This window comes from Notolepis coatsorum, assembly GCF_963971535.1.
Source record: "Notolepis coatsorum genome assembly, chromosome: 2".
NCBI lineage: Eukaryota > Metazoa > Chordata > Actinopteri > Aulopiformes > Paralepididae > Notolepis > Notolepis coatsorum.
In genome coordinates this window covers 70,196,434-70,218,911 of record NC_140166.1, presented here as the reverse complement: position 1 = coordinate 70,218,911, position 22,478 = coordinate 70,196,434, and the positions used below count along the sequence as shown (strand labels likewise).

Sequence of the window (22,478 nt, the reverse complement as noted above, 5' to 3'; positions counted from 1 at the left end):
CATGCTTTTCAGCTTCAGGCAGCCGTGGAATTGGAGCTTAATTTACAATATCTCATGCAAGTGGGGGACATCAACAGTAATACAAAAATAAATGTAAACAGCAATTACCTCATTGAGCGCCAATCATGAGATATCTTGTTTCCTTTTTCCTTTTGTTCTATTTTCTTATTCTAAACACTCGCATCGGCCTTTGTAAGTGTGGCTGGGACCTGCAATGACGATTGAATCCAGACAGGTGGCCGTATCGCCTACCTTATGAACTGCATGGGCTGAGCACAACCAAATCACTAGGGATCTCCCAGCAGTGGCATGGCAGCACTGAGCAAACTACAGCAATCTACCGTTCGACAATGGCGATCGCCTAGATCGAACTAGCTAGATATTATGAAGAAGACAAAATGGATTATATGGATGATGATTATGGGTGATAAGGTGCGTTTCCACCAGACTATGTTGGACTCAGCACTTCTGGTAAATCATAAAAATACTATAGTCAAACTATAGAGGAAACCTATTCGGCTCTGTGGTATAGTCTGGCCCGAGCAGACTAGAAGAAGAAGACAATGGATGAGGGCCACCTAACGTTATATGTATCGATCCTGTTCTCTCCTCTTTCTTCCCTACAGTACTGCATGACGGATCGCTACTGTAGATTATGTTGATCCACCACAATATAACACATTAAAAAGCTTACATAAGTCTAACCAGCTAGTACTAACGTTAGCTTTTTTTGCTCACTCCAATTTATGAGGCTGTAACTGAGTGGCGAGACTAAACAAAAAAGACAAATCAAGACTAAACGAAGACTAAAATGCTCAGACTAAAACGCACTAAACGAAAAATAAATGAAGGTGACTAAATATGATGAAAACGAAAAAGAGCATTTGACACATGACTAAGACTAAAACAAAAATGTTAAATAGCTGACGAAATTAACACTGGTTGGACATGGTAATGAAACAAAGGATAAACAAAATGATTTTGAAGTGACATTTATTGAAATACAGTAGATAATGTTGTCATATTACTGTACAATATATAACATGTTTTCAATTGTCCAGATTGGAGGCTTATTCAGCAGCTTCTTTTCCCTGTAAAAGATAAAAATATTGAGACAATATCCAATGGAAGGTTGAGTCTTATCATACTTAAAATCCACTGTATGAATGTTCACAGATAACATATTCACATTTACCTTGCCAGAGTCACGGGTCTTAGCTCTCAGCTTGTTGACCTGGGTCTCAGCAATGTCAGCACGCTCCTCAGCCTCCTCCAGCTCATTCTGAACCTTCCTGCACTTGGACAGGTGACCATTGGCCTGCTCCTCCTGTGGAAGTTTCATAGATCAGTATTACTTAGGAATACTAAGAGTAGAATGAAAAGCATGAAGAAAGACAAGTAGAGCATTTTGACTTAAAACAACGTACCGCTTCCTCAGCCGTCCTCTTGTAGGTCTTAACCTTGAGCTGCAGCTTGTCGACCAGATCCTGCAGCCTGGCAACATTCTTCTTGTCCTCCTCAGTCTAATGGAAGCAAGGAATTAAAATGAATCAGCTAAATGAGTTAGCAATCGTTCAATATTTTCCTTCAGTCAAAAGAAACACTAATGATGACCAAGTTGTCATGAATGTGAACATGACATACCTGGTAGGTGAGTTCCTTCACTCTCCTCTCGTATTTGCGGACACCTTTAACAGCATCTACTCCACGTCTCTGCTCAGCCTCAACCTCTCCTTCCAGCTCACGCACCTTCAGAATTGGATAAAATATTAAGATTCCACGTTTCTCTGTAATTGTACAGATGACTACATTAGTTCAACAATATATATCTTGACATGTGGCTATTATTTTATCTTACCCTGGACTCCAGTTTCTGGAGCTGCTTCTTGCCCCCCTTCATGGCCAGATTCTCAGCCTCATCCAGGCGGTGCTGCAGGTCCTTGACTGTGACCTCCAGGTTCTTCTTCATCCTCTCCAGGTGAGAGCTGGTGTCCTGCTCCTTCTTCAGCTCCTCAGCCATCATGGCAGCCTATAAGATAAATAATTTGTATTCACTAGAAATGTCATGAGAAAATGTTACATTGTTGACTGAAATTACATGAAGAAACCAAATCATCAGTGATTACCTTCTTGGCCATAAAGAAACTATCATATGAAATGTAAACCCACATCAGTTTCATGTTTCATGTTTTCGAACATGTAAATTGAGTTATGTTTTGCTTTTGTTTAATTTTTATTTATTTTTTTATTTAATTTCTTGAGATCAATTATTTGTTTTAATTCTATATTGTTTGTATTTATTTAGATGTTCGAAATAAAGATTTCAAATCAAATCAGTGATGGCCTTCTTGGCCATAAAGAAACTCATATGAAATGTAAACCCACATCAGTGATGGCCTTCTTGGCCTTCTCCTCTGCATTCCTGGCTTCCTGAACACTGTCATCTACTTCACCCTGGACTTGGACCAGGTCAGTCTCAATCTTCTTCTTGGTGTTCAGAAGGCTGGTGTTCTAAAAGAAAAACATTATACAGATAAGAGTTTCAAGGATGGCTCACACATAACCCAAAGAAACACATTCCTAAAAACAAATTATCAGATAATGTTGTTTGTTTACCTGAGAGTGCAGCAGTCCAACACGCTCACTGGCGTCCACCAGTTCCTGCTCAGCCACTTTGCGGCCTCTTTCTGTCTGCTCCAGACCAGCTCTCAGCTCCTCGATCTCAGCCACCATGAGTCCATTTCTACGGTCAACCATGGAAGCCTGCTCCTTCAGGTCTTCCTGTGCTCTGAGAGCATCATCAAGGTGCAGTTGGGCATCCTAATGTTAAAAGACATAGGTGACTGAAATTATCACAAAAGGTCAGAATGTGGCTACAATTAAGGGTAGGCCATACATGCTTTTCAGCTTCAGGCAGCCGTGGAATTGGAGCTTAATTTACAATATCTCATGCAAGTGGTGGACATCAACAGTAATACAAAAATAAATGTAAACAGCAATTAAATCATTGAGCGCCAATCACGAGATATCTTGTTTCTGAGAGCCAGCGGTTGAGCGCCAAAAATTGAGATATCTCGTTTTTTGTTCCTTTTCTTTTTTTTCTAAGACAAAACAGATTATATGGATGATGATTATGGGTGATAAGTTGCATTTCCACCAGACTATGTTGGACTCAGCACTTCTGGTAAATCATAAAAATACTATAGTCAAACTATAGAGGAAACCTATTCGGCTCTGTGGTATAGTCTGGCCCGAGCAGACTAGAAGAAGACAATGGATGAGGACCACCTAACGTTATATGTATCGATCCTGTTGTGATTCAAGACACTTGGAGTAAGAGTGGAGACTGACAAAGGTAACGTCTAGTTTACCGAACCCATCATAAAACATGCTTTTGTAATGATCGCAGCGTCACTTTAATCACAATTAATCACTGATTAATTAGCATATAGAGGACAATACTGTGACAGCGTAATACAAAGGTTCCTCATGCAGTACCTTGAGCTGTCCCTGAACATTCCTCAGTGACTTCTGGGCCTCAGCAGCCTGGCGGTTGGCATGACTCAGCTGGATCTCCATCTCATTCAGGTCTCCTTCCATCTTCTTCTTGATTCTCAGGGCATCATTCCTGCCCCTGACCTCAGAGTCCAGAGTACCCTGCATGGAGTCAATCACCCTCTGGCTGTTCCTCTTGATCTGCTCCATCTCCTCATCCTTCTCTGCCAGCTTCCTGTCAACCTCACCCTTAATCTGGTTGAGCTCCAGCTGGACACGCAGAATCTTGGACTCTTCATGTTCCAGAGTTCCCTAAAAATATACATCCAATATATAGTCCTGGTTCACTTTCGAATGTAATGGAAATATATATATACATTATTTGATTAACTGTAAAAACAAAATGTACAAACAAAATAACATTATAATGTAGATAATTATAATATTTACCTCAGCTTCCTCAAGGGCTGTCTGCATCTCTGATTTCTCAGTTTCCACTGTCTTCTTGGCCTTCTCCAGCTCATGGATGTTCTTTCCAGTCTCACCAATCTGTTCAGTCAGGTCTGATATCTCCTCTGTAGATGCCACAAAACAGGGATTAGAAACACTACATTGCAGCTTTCCTAGCTAGTGTGTTCATCTACATCTATCATGGTATTAAGTAACAGTTCTTTTTCTTAACGGACTCACGCTGCAGGTTCTTGTTCTCGCGCTTCAGGGTCTCCAGCTGGTCCAGGGCCTCCTCATAGGAGTTCTTAATCTTGAACACCTCAGTGCTGAGAGAACGAGCCTCTTTCTGAGCTCCCTCCAGCTCTGCCTGGCCCTCCTCGAACTTCTGCTTCCACTCAGCCAGGACCTGCCAAGTCATTTAGAGAAATGTAACCTAGTATTTGGAGGCAAAAATTCTCAATACATGTCCTTAGTTAAAGTCATGAATATCAATGTACCTTGTCAAAGTTCCTCTGCTTCTTGTCAAGGTTGGCAGCCAGACCATTGGCCCTCTCCACATCAATCATGAGGTCCTCCACCTCACCCTGGAGTCTCTGTTTGGTCTTCTCCAGAGAGGCACACTTGGAGTTCACAGCCTCAATCTGCTCCTCAGCCTCTTGAAGGCGCTGGGCCAGCTTTTTCCTGGTGAACAATTATTAAATGTAACAATGTTATGAAATGTAATTAACTATGTTTGTTGAGATGTACAGTAAAAAATAACAACATTGACTTACTTTGCCTCCTCAAGCTCCTCTGTGCGCTGGACAGCATCAGTTTCATACTTGGCCCTCCACTGGGCCACCTCACTGTTGGCCTTGGACATGCCACGCTGCAGCTCAGCCTTGGCCTCCTGCTCCTCCTCAAACTGCTCCCTCAGAAGGTCACAGTCATGGCGGGCTGATTGAACACCATGGGCAAGGGCATTCTTAGCCTAAAAAGGTTATTGAAATAAGTACAATTTAATTAGAGACAATAATAATTCAAAGAAAAAGATCTGTCATACCTTTTTGAGAAGATTCTGCTCACCTTAACCTCCTCCTCAACCTGCCTCTTCAGCTCATCAATCTGCTGAGTGAAGGCCTGCTTGCCTCTGGTCAGCTGGGAGACAAGGGCTTCTTTCTCCTCAAGCTGACGACCAAACTCACCTGATTTTGAAATTTGATTTATTTTAGATACGTTAGAGTAAAAAAAGAAAATGCTAGAGTAAAAAAAAAAAAAAAAACTCACCATTCTCAGTTAGAAGTCTTGCTCTCTGACCGCCGATATCATTTATCTGGCGCACATTCTCGTCGCTTTTGGCCTTCAGTTCACTAAGTTGGTCCTCAAGGGTGCGACTCATCTTCTCAAGATTTCCCTGTTAATCACATTGAATGGGTTGTGTAATTTTTTCAGACATGTGTTCTACACATGAATGTATATGTACTGTGTAGATTAGTATACCTTGGCCTTAGCAACAGCTTCCATGTTGCTGGAGAGGTCATCAATCTCCATCTTGTATTCACTCTTCTCCTTCTCCAGCTTCTGCTTGACACGCTGGAGGTTGTCGATCTGCTCTCCCAGCTCTGCAACACTGTCAGCCTGCTTCTTGCGGAGAGCAGATGCGGTGGCTTCATGCTGCAGGGTGGACTCCTCAAGGTCACGACGCAGCTTCTGGAACTCAGCCTCGCGCTTCTTGTTCATCTCAATCTGAGAAGCAGTGGCTCCACCAGCCTCCTCAAGCCTCTCACTGATCTCCTCCAGTTCCCTGGAGAGGTCAGCTCTCTGCTTCTCAACCTTGGCACGAGCAGCACGTTCAGCCTCAATCTCCTCCTCCAGCTCTTCAATACGGGCCTTTAAATGATTTAAAATTCATATGATGAGTGATTGCAATTCATAAGTTTGACAATAGGTTCATTGAAGGAAAATGAAGGAGCAGCCAGGTGTAGCACTCTTTAATGTCACAACACAGAGGTGTCACACATTACACTCTGCACAAAGGGCATTTAAATTGTAACTCCTGGGCCCAAGTACATTTTTCATACAACCGCTTACGATCAAATAATACAATTTCCACAAAACGTGGAAAATATGGACTTTTTAACTTTTGAAAATAAAATCATTTAGCTAGTGATATCTCTGTTTTCCTGGCAATACCTGAATATCTAACTAATGCATGGAACACAATTATTCACAAACATTAGATTCCTATGCAATGGAATCATTATTTACTGTTATTACATGGCGTTTTCACATTCGCCGAAATGCTTGCTTGTGATTGGTCAATAGCGCGCGTCAGAGGTCCGATATTACCCGATAACGGACCTCTGTGGAACAATAATGACCGCTGTGCGCAGCTGTTCGCAATCAAGCCCATTGACATCAGTGCAATCAGACACTGCCGGCTGCCGGCGATGACAGGGCGGAGCGATGGGCGGAGCCAGAACCAGTGTTGCGAGTTGATGTAAAATTAATTAGGTATATTGTTAGTAAGTTAGCCATGTAATAAGCGGGATAATGTATAGCTATACTCGAGGCGGCTCTGTATTTTAAACTCTGTGTCGGTCAATTATTTTGCGACAATGTCCTCTATCCCTTACTTAATGTTCCAGCAAACAACTACACATGTTGCCTTGGTGGTTTTGGGCTGGGACATAGCTGCCACATCATAACAAAATGATTAGTACCAACACTGGCAATAATAAATCTTGTATCTTGGCTATAGCCTCAGATTGTGGCTCTCTCTCGCTACTGAGTGTCATTGCAAGGGTAAAGTAAATTACAATTGAAAATCAATAGTAATCAGTTGTGTTGTAAATTTCGGAATTGATTTAGAACCGAAACTATGGCACTACTTTGGTGGATTCAATGAATAAATGCCATACTCTCAGCCAATCAGAATCTAATGTTTGGCGAATGTTTGGCGAATATGTTGTACGAAAGAGGTCAAATATAATGGTACTCACCTGCAGCTCCTTGATCTTCTTCTGAAGCTGAGCACCCAGGGACTGCTCATCCTCAATCTTGCTAAGCAGCTGGGCAGTTTCAAAGTCCTTCCTATAAGATTCATAAGAAAAAACAGTAGTTACCTCATCTTCACACAGTATATTATGTCATGCATGAGAAAATATGCAGTACAGTATATAAGTGAAACCCAATCTATATTACTTCTTGATCTTCTCGTCAGACTGCTGCTTGTCATTCTCCAGATCCATGACGGATTCTTGAGCCAGTTTCAGGTCACCTTCAAGCTTCCTCTTGGTTCTCTCAAGGTCCATGCGGAGCTTCTTCTCTTGCTCCAAAGAACCTTCAAGCTGTGAATTTAAGTTTAGAAATTGGTCAACAATAGGATTTTTAGATGCAACCAAGCAGCTAGTATACGTTTGTCTATCGGTTGAACCATCCCAAAATGTTAATAAATAGTTTGCCAAAACATAATGATAGATATTGGTGTGTCAACACAACACATCACATTTCATGCCAGTTGATCAGATCGTTGCCAAACATTCAAAGATAAACACCGTAAATCTGATTGACACTAGACTTTGTGCTCATCCAAGCTATCCCTTTTCTACAACTTCACCAGTAGGATGACCCATGTCTGCCATATTGCATTTTCTGCCATTTAGAATCTTTCCACCACTCCTCCAAGCCTGACTATTCACCTGATTCTCACAACGCTTGCTGTGTGGCATCAAGAGCACAGCTTCTTGAAATGTGTATTCCTGAAAGTTTCTAGGTCTTTCTGTATGATGGCTACTCCTAATCGAATTTGGAAAAAGGCACTGTAAACAGGAAGTGACACCACACTTGACACACATGCTTGCTCCATGATAGTAAAGAGATGTCCAAAGGTTTGTGTGAATCAGTCACATGATGGTGATATTCACAAAAATCATATAATAGAGACATTCAATTTGCCACAAAGATTTTGATGTGGCAATTTCTCACTCTAAATATCACACCAATAACCCAGATGGTGGCGCTAATGTTCAACGTTGAAAAGCAATAAATTGTACACTGCAGAGTCCATTCGACATGGGACTTTGTACATATATCCAGCTACATGTATCATTAGTCTACAACACTGGTCCGCCAATTACATAATTGCATAAAGATAATGGATCTCGTGTTCAGGTTAAAGCATTCCCAGGCAGCAATAAACTGTAAATGTAAAATTTCCTGATGACAAATTGGTCACAGCTCATCTAAAATTGCCTGTTTGTTTTCTTCAACATTTTTATAGAACTCATAACTCACATCATCCACTTGCTGCTCAAGCTTGGTCTTGGCCTTGGTCAGAGTGTTGACTTTGTCTTCCTCTGCCTGCAGGTCATCAAGAGTCTGCTGATGTGCCTCTTGGAGGGCTTTCTTCTCCTTTGTCAGCTTAGCAACGCTCTCATCCTGAGCGGCCATCTCCTCAGACAGGTTCTTCACCTGAATAAGGAATACAAATCATGTTATCATAAATGAATGATCATCTTGTTATCGTTTGATAATTTAGCCAGAGAAAATACTTATGAACCTTGTTCTCAGTGGCATGTTTCTCCTTCTCCACTTTGGCCAAGGTGAGCTCCAGGTCATCAATGTCCTTCTTGAGCTCAGAGCATTCATCCTCCAGTTTCCTCTTCTTGGCAGTCAGCTCACCATTCATTTCCTCCTCATCTTCCAGTCTCTCAGTTGTCTCTTTGAGTTTGGCCTCAAGCTGGATTTTACTCTTGATAAGTCCCTCACATCTCTCCTCAGCATCTGACAGATTATCTGATTCCTAGGGAACAATAATAATGATAATATTATTCTCTATATGACAAAAACAGAGAGACAGTTTATCATTTACATATATCAACAGTTTCTAGACAAATGAAGTCTACTTACAGATGCCGCTAGCAGCGACAGATCATTCTTCTCTTGGAGAATAGACACCATCTTCATCTCCAGCTCCTTCTTCTTAGCCAGAGCAGTGGCCAGGTCTGTCTTCATCTTCTCATAGTTCTCCTTCATGTTAGCCAGCTCCTTCTCAGTCTCAGCAGTCTGTAGAAGAGGCTTGATCTTGTAGTAAACCTTCATCCATGGCCAGTGTTTGACATTCATGAATGAGCGGACGTTGTATTGGATGGAATAAATAGCTTCCCTGTGAAAAAAGAGTTGCTGTTCAATTCAAAATTCATTTTAGCATGTTTTTTAACATAACAATGTATTTAGAATGTGGCTGTTTTCAACATGCCTTCTCGCCATCATCTTCACAAACTCCCTCCTCATGAGGAAACCACGGCAAAGAGACTGAGTCATTTTGACCAGACTAGCCAGCTTCTCATCTCTCATCTCCTCAAGGACACCCAGCAGACCAGCTTTGAAGAACACCTGAATAAGATGAATGACATATTCTTATATGACTTTGTTGGTTTTTATTTTATGGGATAATGCCAGCATTTATTTTTTTTTAAACTCAGGCATGGCTTTATCATAGATGACATTATCACTGAAACAGTTATCATGTGATTCATTTCCCTACCTACTAGATACCATTCACTTCATATTAATCTCCAACAATGTCAAAATCATTTTGAATCACACATACACGTTTGTTTGAAATTGTCTGAATCAAAAGTGAAATTTTTATTCTTTTGGCAGCTTGTATTATTTTGCTTTTGTTTCATATTCATATTGCCAATTAAAAAACAAACATTGGACATCATTTTGAGTGCTAATGAATTAATTTGGTTTGCACAGATCATGCACAGTTCTGAGCTACTTTGTTTTCCAATTGATCTTTCCCAGCCTTCTTCACCCTCTTTTCTTTTTTTTTTATCCACTTTTTCTCCTTATTTTTTTATTTTTCTCCCATCCGAATTTCGTATGACCAATTCGCCCCTCCCCTGTCTTGAACGTTGCTAGACTACGCCTCCCCTCCCCTCCGGTACACGAGGAGGCAGCTGTTGCATCTTTTCACCTGAACAGCGCGGACTCTCAGTGGCGAGGAGTAACGCGTGGGAAGCTCACGCTGCCCCCGCTACTTCCTGTCTCTGCTGTACAGGCGTCACCCAACCGACCTGTAGAAGTCGCTGTCCACAACGTCCAAATCCCCACCCATCGACTTCCACCCTCTAACTCTGTCAATTGAGATAGTATGACGACTGGCCCAAGCCGCAGGCAATGCTGACATCGGGATTCGAGACCGGAGTCTCTTGCATTGGTGACGAGCGCAATCTCCGTTACGCCACCCAGCCGCTTCAGGGCGGGGCTAGGGGGTGGCTACTTGGGCTCAAGCCCAGAATGTTTTCTGAAAAGCCCCGAATCTATTAAAAAAAAATTATATTTTAAATTTTTTTTTGACAATTAATCATTGTTACATGAAAATATGTTTGCACCAGATTTAGCAGAAGCTAATTTCCATCTGTAGTCTATCCAGCTGCTAACTGTATTTGAGTGAGTTAAGTCTTGGTGTTATGGTAGACTCAGACCTAAGCTTTAAATCACAATCAACAAGTTGACAAAAACATAATTCTTCCACCTTAGAAACATAGCTAAAGTACGGCCATTTATAAATCAAAAGGACGCTGAAAACCAGATCCATGCCTTTATCTCAAGCCGACTCGACTACTGTAATGCACTCCTTACCGGCCTCCCGAAAAAATACGATGATAACTATTTTATTGCAATGCACTATTGCATTATTTTATTCTATTTTACTAACTATTTTATTGCACTGCACTATTTTAATTTGTATCAGTGATAATCAAACCGTAAACAAAGACGCATATTAACACTTTCAGCGCCAGATGGCGCTGTTTACTGTTACTGTTGAAAGGCCAGCGCATTTTAACATGGGGATAACGTGGTTGTGTTTGCAGGCCTAAAGCTATATTATATATTATAGCTATGGATCTAATAATATAGTCGATTGTCATTGAGTTTCTTCCGGTCAAGATACAAAAAACAGATCATTTTTCCATCCATACATTTCCGTTTTATACCGTTGTGAATATGAGTGTAGTTTCAGGGTGGTCTGGTGTCATCATTTGGTGTCATGACAGACACCAAGCCACATCGTTTCAAATGGAGTGCAATAGCGGTCGCAAGGTGTTAGGCGGCGGTATTGGACTTTTGAGATCCCAGACCCATCCCCAGTGATAACACAGGCTGCCGGCATGTCTTTATGAATGGAAATATCGAATAAAAGAAACAACGATGAAAACCCGACTATACTCTGGTTTTCGGGGGTCCTGGCGCTCAACGTTCGGCGAGTTAACCCTAGATCTTAGATCCTAATATGAAAAACGATGTGATTTAATGTTCTATGTCTTACCTTGACTTTGTCTATTTTACTGCTATCTATTTTATGCTTTATGTCTGCACTTTATGCATTGCTCTTGATCTGCCAATGTTGTGCTCATTTTATGCCTGTCTTTTTGTACTGCTGTGAAGCACTTTGAGCTGCAATTCTTGTATGAAAGGTGCTATACAAACAGTGTATTATTATTATTATTATTATTATTATTATTATTATTATTATTATTATTATTATTATTATTATTATTATTATTATTATTATTATTATTATAAATTATTATAGTTTGCTTCATTAAGGGTGTGCATTTAAGTGTTCTCTAGTGCCTTTTGGTCCGTTGTTAAGAATTCTATCAACTTCTATTCTTCTAGCCATTCCCGACATTCTGTCTGTGTGGGAAGGTGGGAAAGAATCATATAACATGCGCAAATGCTGACTGATCTGATTGTGGAAGTGAAGGATAAGATAAGCCCCCTTGGGGAAATTCAGGAGTACACCACTTTATTCTTTTAAATACGTTTTGGCCCAGTTTTGGTCCGCTGGGTGGCCCGCGGACCCAGCGGCCCGTGGGCCTCTAGTGACGAGGGGCATCCACATTTTTTTTTTGTTTTTTGTTTTTACATTTTTTTTTATTATTATTATTATTTTGAAGATCGAAATGAAAAAATATTTCATCAACTAAAATATTTAGTCAACAAAAATATTTCATCAACTAAAATATACAGTACATCACACCCTGTGCCTCTCCCTGCCGTCTGCAAGTGACTAATCTTGAGTTTCCGACCCCCCAGTAAGCTAACCATGGATAAATCCAAAAAAAGGAAAGTCTGAGGAAAATAGAGGGTTTAATTCAGCGTGGACAAATTAATTTGCTTTCACGACTAACAATGCAGGCTTACCTGTAGCCTATGCCTGATATGTGGTGCGAAATTTGTGAACAACGATTACTGTCATTTTGATTACTGTTGTTTGCCTGGTATGTAGCCTTGGTTAGTGGCTGCCACAACAATGTTTTTTTATTTTTTTTTATCCACTTTTTCTCCCATTTTCAATTTTTCTCCCATCCCAATTTCGTATCATCCAATTCAACCCTCCCCTGTCTCGAACGCTGTTTCTTGCCTCCCACAAGCCGGCTGCAATGTGGACTAAGTCATACATAGCACGAGTCCCCTCCGATACTCGAGGTAACAGCAGTCGCATCTTTTTCACCTGCACGGCGCGATCCTTCAGCGTCAGGGGTCTGCGCTTTGGAGGGGCGCCGCCCCCATCGCTTCCTGATTCTACTGCGCAGGCGCACCAACCGACCTGTAGGAGTCGCTGTCCACAATGCCCGATCCCTACCCATCAGTTTCCCACCCCCTAATACTGCCAATGTGTATTAGTACGGACGACCAGCTAAACTGAAAGCAATGTGGAGCACTGGGCTCGAACAGGCGAACCCAGCATCTCCAGTATTCGTGGTGAGCGCCTTGCCCACTGCACCACGTAGCCGCCCTCCCCACCAATGTTTTATAAAAACGCCACTGTGCGTGCGTGCACGTGTGTGTGTGTGTGTGGGGGCCTCCACAAGAGTCTGGCCCAGAGGCCTCTGAATTCTTAATCTGGCCTTGCGCGGACCCATCTGGGCCTCTCTCGCGGGCCATTTGGTCCTCTCTGGCAGACCAAAACTGGGTATCGCGCGCGGTCCAACTGGATAGGCGGTGTCTTGTATTCGACAGGCTTTTGTCCCAATCGGCGCACCAACTAGGCGGCGCGCGTGGACCAACTGGGTCGCGCAGGATAACTGGATAGGTGGTGTCTTGTATTCGACAGACTTGTTTCCCAATCGGCACCTCATACATTGTCGTGGGGGCGACAGTGGTTCAGGAGGTAGAGCAGTCTTTTGGAGGTTCCCGGTTCAATTCCCACTCCTCCCAGGCCAGGGTGTCGAAGTGTCCTTGAGCTATAGACGCTTAACCCTATAATTGCTCCCGATGAGCAGGTTGGCACCGTGCATGGTTGCCTCCGCCATCAGTGTGTGAATGTGTGAGTGAATGGGTAAAATGTGAGGAACAAATTGTAAAGCGCTTTTGATAAAAGCGCTATATAAATACAGCCATTTTGCCATTTTGTCAATCACAACTGTTTCTTTCCTATGACAAATTTTTTTTTGGTGATTACTTATACACACACTACTGTGATATGAATGATGTATGCACGGTTTGTTTAGTATCACAACATTATGTGGCTATTTTGACCTCACAGTGGAAATAATAGCATTGTGATTTTAGATGATGAAAAAGTGTACAGTATATTTGGAAATAAATGGAAAACTGTCCAATCAGCTTATTAAATGTTCAGTTTTCAGGTATATTTTTCAGATTGCTTTCACGCATCAAACAAACCACTCCAGGGTTTCCTTGGAAGCAGACTGAGACCACCTCAAACAGGTGGACCAGGATGTGGTTGTTTGCACCCAAGTTCGATTCCAGTGTTCACACCAACCCAAATGAATCAAGGGGGTAAATTCTCCAGTATAATTGCAGTCCATTTACTAGGGCAGTACCCGACTCAGAAATATCTTAGTCTAAATGGATTCAGCAGGTAAATACAACGACTCGTTTGGTATGTTAAGAAAATAAATTATATGTAATTATCTGGTTATTAGGTTATACTGGACACCCTCCATACAGTCAGTATTGAGACTTCTCTCAGACCGTCATATTCAATTAAGTCAATCAACATTTAGTATTTTCTTTACCTTGGTGTGCCCAAACTTGTAATCTTCGTGTTCCACATCAATTGAACCAAGCAGCTTCTCAGAGGCCTTCTTGTTGTCCATGAACTGACCTTCAGGGCAGGCACTGGCATTCAGTATTTTGTACCTTTTGTGAAAGAGTTCATGGTCATGTTCAGCACTTAGGTAGTTGTAAGTTTCAAAATTTGTTGAGAGTTAATGGATACCTCTGCTTGAAGTCAGCATAGATAATTCTGCTAGGGAATCCCTTTCTGCAGATTCTGATACCCTCCAGTACACCATTACACCTCAGCTGGTGGATAACCAGGAAGTTCTGCATCAGACCTACAGAGAAGATTTTTTCACGATTATTACGACAATGTAATGACTCATTACCACTCCACTACACTAAATCACTAAAGCACATCATAATAAGACATCATGTTAACTGTTAGTGTACCTGGAGTCTTTGACTCATTGGGAATCAGGCAACGCACAAAGTGAGGATGGGTGGCCCTCAAGTTGGTCATCAGCTTGCCCAAGTTCTCCTGTAGATACATATCAAAACCAAATATTATTCATGAAAAGCAATTATTTGTATTTAATTCCAAAAAGTCAACAAGTGTTGTTGTTAGATCTTACCCTGAACTGGGAGGACACGGTCTGCATGGAGCCACCCTTCTTCTTGCCTCCCTTCTTTGCACCACCAGTCTCTAATAATTTGATAATACATCATCAGTTTATAGATTCAACATTATTATCTAAATGGAATTATGCTGGACATTTTTGTTGGACAATGTAATTTAATTGATAGCATTGAAAATACAATTAGTATGACACAGAGGATACTTAGAAGTTGAGATAATTGTCTCTTAGACCAAAGTACAAATCTTAATAATCACACTTAAAAGTATATTTCTCATAATGACGTACCTTCAACTGCAGCAGGATACAGTACAGGCAGCAGTTTAACGGTAGACTTCTGGTAAAGCTGCATCACCGAATCGTTCAGTGGATCCTTGTTCTTTTCCAGCCATCCAGTGACGTTGTAATCCACAGTTCCAGCATAGTGGACCATGGAGAAGTGGGCCTCAGGCTTGCCCTTTTTTGGTTTTGGTTTCTCAAATGCTATGTTCTTGCCAAGATGTTGGTCAAACAGCTTGTTTTTGAAGCTAGAGTCAGAAGCCTTGGGGAACATGCACTCCTCTTCAAGGATGGAGAAGATGCCCATGGGCTTTATAAGAGTGGAAAAAAGATATACAGATAATTTAGACACACCTTGTGGCATTCTAAGGAATATTTCAATAAGTCACAACGTTATGGTGTACCTTCTCAATGAGCTCAATGCAGGCAGCCAAGTCCATGCCGAAGTCAATGAACTCCCAGATAATACCCTCCTTCTTGTACTCCTCTTGCTCCAGGACAAACATGGTGTGGTTGAAGAACTGTTGCAGTTTCTCATTGGTGAAGTTGATGCAAAGCTGCTCCATGCTGTTGTACTGTCAGTTGGGGGAAATATATATTAGCCTAATCTCCTACATTACTTGAGGAAATGTCATTCCATGAAATTAGGCAGTCTATAGATTGCTATAATTGCATACTTACATCAAAGATCTCAAACCCAGCAATGTCCAGCACACCAATGTAAGACGATCTTGGCATCTTGGTGTCCAGCTGCTGGTTGATACGGATGACCATCCACAAGAACATCCTCTCATAGATGGACTTGGCCAGGGCCATAACAGAGTTATAGACCTGAAGAAATGTATTTGATTGAATTAAAATGCATGTATCTACATACATTAGCACTCCAATGCTGTCAGTCTGCCACTTGCACACACTCTCCAAAATGTTACTTTGGAAATAGTGTATACAGGAAAATGTGAAGCAACATAATTGCTGTGACCTGTGTGTGAAATACATAGAAGGGGAAGGATGTAATGTATCTTGCTCACCTGAGGCACAGTCTGTCCCTTGGTGACATACTCGTTTCCGACCTTCACTTTGGGGTAGCACAGACCCTTCAGCATGTCAGCAGAGTTCAGGCCCAAAAGGTAGGCGATTTTGTCAGCCTCTGAAAATGTGTATAAAACGCATTCAGGAGAAATATCCAGGAATATTGGATTCACGATTCATGCCATAGTGTCACACTAGCATAGCAAAGAGACAGCATAATGCCATAGAGTTACACTAGCATAGCAAAGAGACAGCATAATGCCATAGACTAGTCACACTAGCATAGCAAATAGACAGCATAATGCCATAGTCACACTAGCATAGCAAAGAGACAAAATAATGTCATAGAGTTACACTAACATAGCAAAGAGACAGCATAATGCCATAGAGTTTCACTAGCATAGTAAAGAGACAGCGTACTGCCATAGAGGTACACTAGCATAGCAAATAGATAGCATCAGGGACGTGCACAGGACTTTAGAGGGGCAGGTGCTCAACGGCTGAAAAGGGCAGTATACCTGTGTGTGTTCTAACCAAGCGCGCAACCAAGCCTATGTTTTGGGTGTCCTTTTTGGGCAGGAGTCCCCTTTTTATGCTTTTTGGGGGGTTTTGGTGATCAAATATTGAATATTGAACTATAATAATCAGTGCAGGAGCTCACTTATCCTTGAAAGACACCTTTATCACTGACTTAAAAGACCCATACATCTCCATAAATGTTCAGGGGGGAGGGAATAAGTGCTTACCCTACAAACCCCAAGAAATGCTGTATATTCTTTATTGTTTAATATAAATGCATTTTTTATTCCAATCCCGATTTGTATTTGAGATTCCCAAATCCCATCGGACTTCACTTCTTCGTGTCCCTCAGTGAGTATAATACCAGCATTCAACTGTATGCGCCACAGCGGTTTCTATCATCATCATCATCATCATCACCACCCACGCTACAGTATGCATACAATATATAGGTCCACAGAGAGGCACGCTGAGGAGGCTGTGCAAACTGCAATGGAATACGGGGCATCTCTCTCTCTTTACCTAATATTTTGATTCTATCCTGACATTTTTCAGTTTGAAGGGCAGTCTATATGCGCAACGATGAAAAAAAAATGAAAAAAAAAAAAAAAAATGTAAGGGCACTTTTTTAAGAGGCTCAAAAGGGCAGGTGCTCGAGCACCCATTGGCCTCTATGTGTGCATGTGCCTGGATAGCATAATACCTAGGGTTCAGCATAGCAAAGAGACAGCATGATGCCATAGAGTCACACTAGCATAGCAAAGATGGAATATAATACTTGAACAAAAACAGAGCCCAAGGCAAATGTGCCTGTGTGAAAGTCAGGATTGTATCACTGAAAATGTTTTCTTGCAAAAATTCTGCATTATACTTGCTCAAACGATCATGTTATTTTAGAATTTTTAAAAAAAAATTACCACAATGGATTGTGAATGTACATTTTTGAGGTGTAAGCAGCATCCTCCAATAATTGCCCAATCTGAACCCAACCCATTCATCATGACCAGGCTGAACACTTTCCCTCGACTTAACAGACTGTGATTTTGTATCTTGTCTCTTGTAATATGTATGTATTCCATTGGAGTTACGGCTAATTATAAAACATTTGTAGATTTTTCCTTCTTTTGATTAAACTATAGTTTTTCCTCTTGGGGGAGAAAAATGTAGGAGCACAATGTTTGCTTCTTGCATGGATGTAGCCAAGGGAACATATTTACAATATAAAGTCAATATAACCTGATAGAAAGCATGGTTTGTGTTTCAGTCAAACATTTACTGTAAACATATACTATTACTGTGAGTTCAAAAAGTAGATTTATCATGGTTTTTGAAGGTCTAAACTATAAAAGTAAAGCCCAATAGGGAGGTGTAGTCTGACGTCACTGGTTGTTCCACCCGTATAGGGATTTATCATTGGGAAAATGGATTATCGGCTATTCACTATTGTAACAATTGTGCCGCATGGAAATTGACAAGCTTGCATTTTTGCACAAAATGAGTTCCCTTCTACCACTAACATTATTGTTTAAGCATTTTTGGTTGAAATAAAGGTAGTTATAAGGTTTTTAATTTGTCGTAAAAAAAGAACTACATTTACCAGTAGGCAGCCTGTTGTTCACTAAGCAGCCTGTTCAGTGCTGTCGCCTAATCCACGTCACGGCCAGCTGATACCAAGCTAGCTAGCTAGCTAACGTTAACGTTACCTCGCTAAACGTACTAGACGTTAGCAATGTCTACTGTCGTTAACCATTTAAAATCGGGGCATGTAGAGGCATTTCGGGACAGAGTAAAATGTGCAGGTCCTCTTCTCAGACCTGTGCACCGACTGCACACATCATGCCGGCTAGCAAGCTAGCTAGCTACATGTCACGGCCGTCTGATACCACGATAGCTAACTAGCGTGAACGTTACAAGCTCAAAAACCTTATAACTAGGCCTACTACTGTCGTGTCTATAAGTTCCCTGGCAGAATACTTTGTTTGTGAGGACAAAAGTATACAAAGAGGAGATAACCATTTTAAATTGGGGCATGTAGAGCCCGCCGTAAAAACAATAACGTTATAGACTATACACAATATGTACAACGAAACAATGATTTACATTAGTATTTACAGTGATTTAATATGCAGTGAATACAAATAATGATAACGTGGTTGTTGCTTTTAGAAATGGTGGTTGGCTTCATCTGATAAATGGTTATGATCACCAGAGAGATACTAGCCACAGATTCAGGGTCAGTTATTTTCCCATTGTACGAATTGTTAAGAATGTAAGGGAAATCTGATCCTAGGTCTGCGACTAAAGCCAGGCGTCTACGCTGTGGTGACGTCAGTCAGCAGCGCCAAATAGCAGTGTAGTTTCCCAGCGAACGAAAACATAAACGTTGTTATTTTGCTACCTTTACGATTAATTTGCGAATATGTTCATGTTGAGCTATAGATTGTGGATGAATACGCACAGAAAGGTACACCATGCCAATGTCCATGCTTTATTTGTTTTAAATGAACCGTTTTAGAAATGGGCAATGGGGAAATACATTAACAGGAAAAAACGAAAATGACGTAACCACTACACCTCCCTATTAGACTGAGACTGAATTAAGTCCACAGAGAAGCTGCAGTGGAGGGATATGTTTCTCAACACTAAATCTATCAGTGAGATTTTGCGATGCATGATTATAAATGATGGAAAGCAACATAAGGGCTGGTTTGAAAAATAGTGAACCTATGTTTTAATACTCACCCTCTGTGCCATCAGGCTCAGCCTGCTCCTCACGCTGCTTTTGCTTGAACTTCATGTTGCCATGGTGAAGCACAGCACCAGTCAGCTTCCAGATATAATTCTTCTCTTCACCAGTGAAGCCCAGAACGTCAATAGCATCCTGTATGAAAAGAAGTTGAAATAAGTAAAAGAAAAAATATATAAGAATGTCAGCCACATGCAGACAAGTGACCAAGAGCTTTATTGTGGACTAGTGGGTTAAAGGCACACTTGTAGAGCAAGGAAAGCTGGATATGTCAGCTACATTTCTCTGTAATTAGAATTTTGGTGTTGAATTGAAGGCCTTCTAAATTTGAGCTCCATAGTGCTTCCTTCAGGCCAACTAGGTTTTTTAATTAAAATGTTTTGGATAAGTGGATAAGCGATCATTGCTGTTTTGCTTTAATGCAATGTATTGACTTGCTTTTCATCTTGAAAATTCATGTTAACTATACTTCCCAGATGGTTCTTCTGTGTAACAAACCATCTGACGGGTCAGGTTAATTCTAAGTCATTTACCATCTTATGGCAATTTGAGAAAGTGCATATGTAGCCTAATGTAATTATTCTTAAATTAACATTTAAACATACAAAATAATATAATAAGTTGGAACATCTGTAGGTAGATTACTACACATCACTCACATCAGTGGCATCCAACTCCGCTTTGTCATCAATGCTGGCCACAGTGATATGACCCTGACTGCACATGGGGAAGTCATAGGGGTTGCTGGTGATGAGAGTCATTTCTGGTGTGGAAACACAACAAATAAGTTATACTGGATCTGCTTCCGTCAAATGATTATGGACCATTGTTGTTGACAATTAATATTAGTTATATCAGTTATCGGTTAATCAGTTATTCAGCTCACCAATCAGCTCAGGCTTGTGGTTGGTCATCATCTGGTAGAAGATGTGGTAGCCTCTCTCATCTGGAAGCTGGAAGCTCACTCTGGACTTCTCCAGCAGATCTATGAGGTTTGGTCATAATAAATATCTAGCCTACTAATAATGTCACTTGTTTAATTTTGTATGTGAATGTTATACTTACATGTTTCAATATCAGCACTGGACAGTTTGCCAGTTGGGAGGAAGTGGATTCTGATGAATTTACCCTTTTCAGAAGACCACAACAGTGTTATTATTGTGTAACCAAGTAATGCCCAAGTGATATTTGATAGAAAAGAAAATATTCAACTTACAAAGCGAGAGGAGTTGTCATTCCTGACGGTCTTTGCGTTACCATAACTCTCCAGCAAGGGATTGGCTGCAATGATCTGATCCTCCAGTGACCCCTATAATTACATTTTCACATTTTAACAATCATATCAGTAAATGTCCACTCTTTGTTCAAATGTCTGTGGTTTCCATTTTCAGTATATTCTCTCAGTATTTTACCTGAATCTTTGATTCTTTCTTCTTCTCTCCACCAGGACCCACTGCGATTGTGGCAAAGTACTGGATGACACGCTTGGTGTTCACAGTCTTTCCGGCACCAGATTCTCCACTGTGTATAGATAATTGAATTAAGAGAAACTCACAAACTAATTTCAATCATTTTGATTATATTGATATTTTTGATGAACAATAGATGAGAAACCTACGTGATAAGAACAGACTGGTTCTCCCTATCTGTGAAAGGTAAAGAAAATACATATTTATTATCTGTTTAACCAAACCAAAAATAATAATTCATAGGATTTTCATGACCAGGACATACCAGTAAGCATGAACTGAAAGGCGTTGTCAGAGACAGAGAAGATGTGGGGTGGGGCCTCCATACGCTTCTTGCCTCTGTAGGCATTTACAACTTCCGCATCGTACACTGGGAGCCACTTGTAGGGGTTCACAGTGGCACAGAACAGCCCAGAGTAGGTCTGAAGGGGAATAGACATTCCATTTACAGTAAGTTATCTTAAGGTTCATTAATCAATATTGCACCTTTTACTCATATTTGAGAATATCTTACGTAGATCATCCATGCGGCATAACGCTCTTTGAGGTTATACAACACAGAGGCTTCATTGAGATGGGTCATCATGGCCATGTCCTCAATTTTGTCATACTTGGGAGGGTTCATAGGGTGAACATCATCTTCCTTAACGGTTTTCTCCTGAAATACAGAAACACAATGTCAGTTTACCAACTCATCTGCAAGTTGTATTGCTTTGAATTCTGTATGAAACACTTCATCCTACTTTACCTCCTGAGTGTCATGCACTTTGACAGTGACTTTGGCACCGTCTTTCTTCAGGATGGTACATTTGAGGTACAGCTCCTCCTTATCAGCCACGTAAGCAGCGGCCTTAGCATCAAATGGTGCGGTCTGAGCACCAAGCCTCTCTGCCTCTGGCTTACGAAGATAAATGGCGGCCTTGCCATAAATGGCCATCTCCGCGTCTGTACTCATGGTGGCGGCTTCCTGTCAACAGACAAAAACATAATTAGTACATTAAGATTAAAACTAACAAACATGCTGCTTTTATATTTGACTGACAAAAAGATACCATGTTTTCTCCTATCTTATGTGTATATATATTTAGATTCATTCATGAATACATTGAAGTATACCTATTAATGTCACCATTCTTTGCATCTTTGATACTTTGTGTCCTTGTTCATTTTAGTTTGAACCGACTAAAAGGTTGCAGTACATTGGATGTCTATCATGACGCCAGTTTTTTGGCACAAGAGATAACTATATTGCATGCAGTGTATTGGTATATCAGCCACATCTCCCATATAACAAAAATAAATGTTAGTCTTGTTTTCTATTGTAGCATATTACTGAAAGACAATTTTTAAGTTCACAACCTACACAAGGACCAACTTATGGATGTGGAAACAAAACTAAATTCACTCTGAACCACCACTGGGGTAAAGATTGCAGAAGACTATTGGAGAAATAATGGCAGGTTGTAGGATGTTCTGTTCTTACCTTGTTGCTACCCGATCACAGAAGAACTTTTCACAATGTAGAACCCTGCTTGAGAGAATAATCATGTATTAATGTTATTCCGTTATTACTTGAGTTATATGTTTTTTCCCCCAGTATATTAATTTAAATTTGATCACACTGAATTATGGACACATCCCCAATATTATTTCCCCAAAGAACAATTATTTGAAGGATGGGAGGTATACCAAATATGAAGGTATACCGTCAAAGGTATGGATTTTTACAATACCGTCTTTCATGATACATAGGGGAGAACGGGGGACGTTGTCACACGGGTAGGTTGTCACATTCATTATATTTCACCACCAGAGGATCCTGTC

At 40.8% G+C, this 22,478-nt stretch overlaps 1 protein-coding gene across 1 annotated transcript; it reads right to left on the bottom strand.

The window, feature by feature from the left end:
• Positions 1–1,070: 1,070 nt before the first annotated feature.
• On the bottom strand, positions 1,071–22,186 carry LOC311246667 (myosin heavy chain, fast skeletal muscle-like; the record flags this gene model as incomplete). The annotated part of the gene is made up of 40 exons (XM_084336842.1): positions 22,138–22,186; positions 21,403–21,621; positions 21,169–21,312; positions 20,920–21,076; positions 20,804–20,831; positions 20,598–20,706; positions 20,402–20,494; positions 20,251–20,314; positions 20,072–20,170; positions 19,845–19,948; positions 19,182–19,320; positions 15,920–16,038; positions 15,570–15,719; positions 15,293–15,463; positions 14,898–15,198; positions 14,607–14,677; positions 14,425–14,512; positions 14,192–14,309; positions 13,989–14,112; positions 9,185–9,321; positions 8,836–9,091; positions 8,486–8,728; positions 8,221–8,397; positions 7,129–7,274; positions 6,927–7,017; positions 5,425–5,814; positions 5,212–5,338; positions 5,011–5,129; positions 4,719–4,915; positions 4,443–4,626; positions 4,186–4,351; positions 3,946–4,070; positions 3,499–3,807; positions 2,617–2,820; positions 2,386–2,511; positions 1,859–2,029; positions 1,645–1,749; positions 1,428–1,523; positions 1,196–1,327; positions 1,071–1,091 (listed from the first exon to the last, which is right to left on the bottom strand). The coding sequence occupies exons 2-40, from the start codon at positions 21,607–21,609 to the stop codon at positions 1,071–1,073; spliced, it is 5,808 nt and encodes a 1,935-aa protein (XP_084192968.1). The 5' UTR covers positions 21,610–21,621; positions 22,138–22,186.
• Between the last annotated feature and the right edge of the window lie 292 nt (positions 22,187–22,478).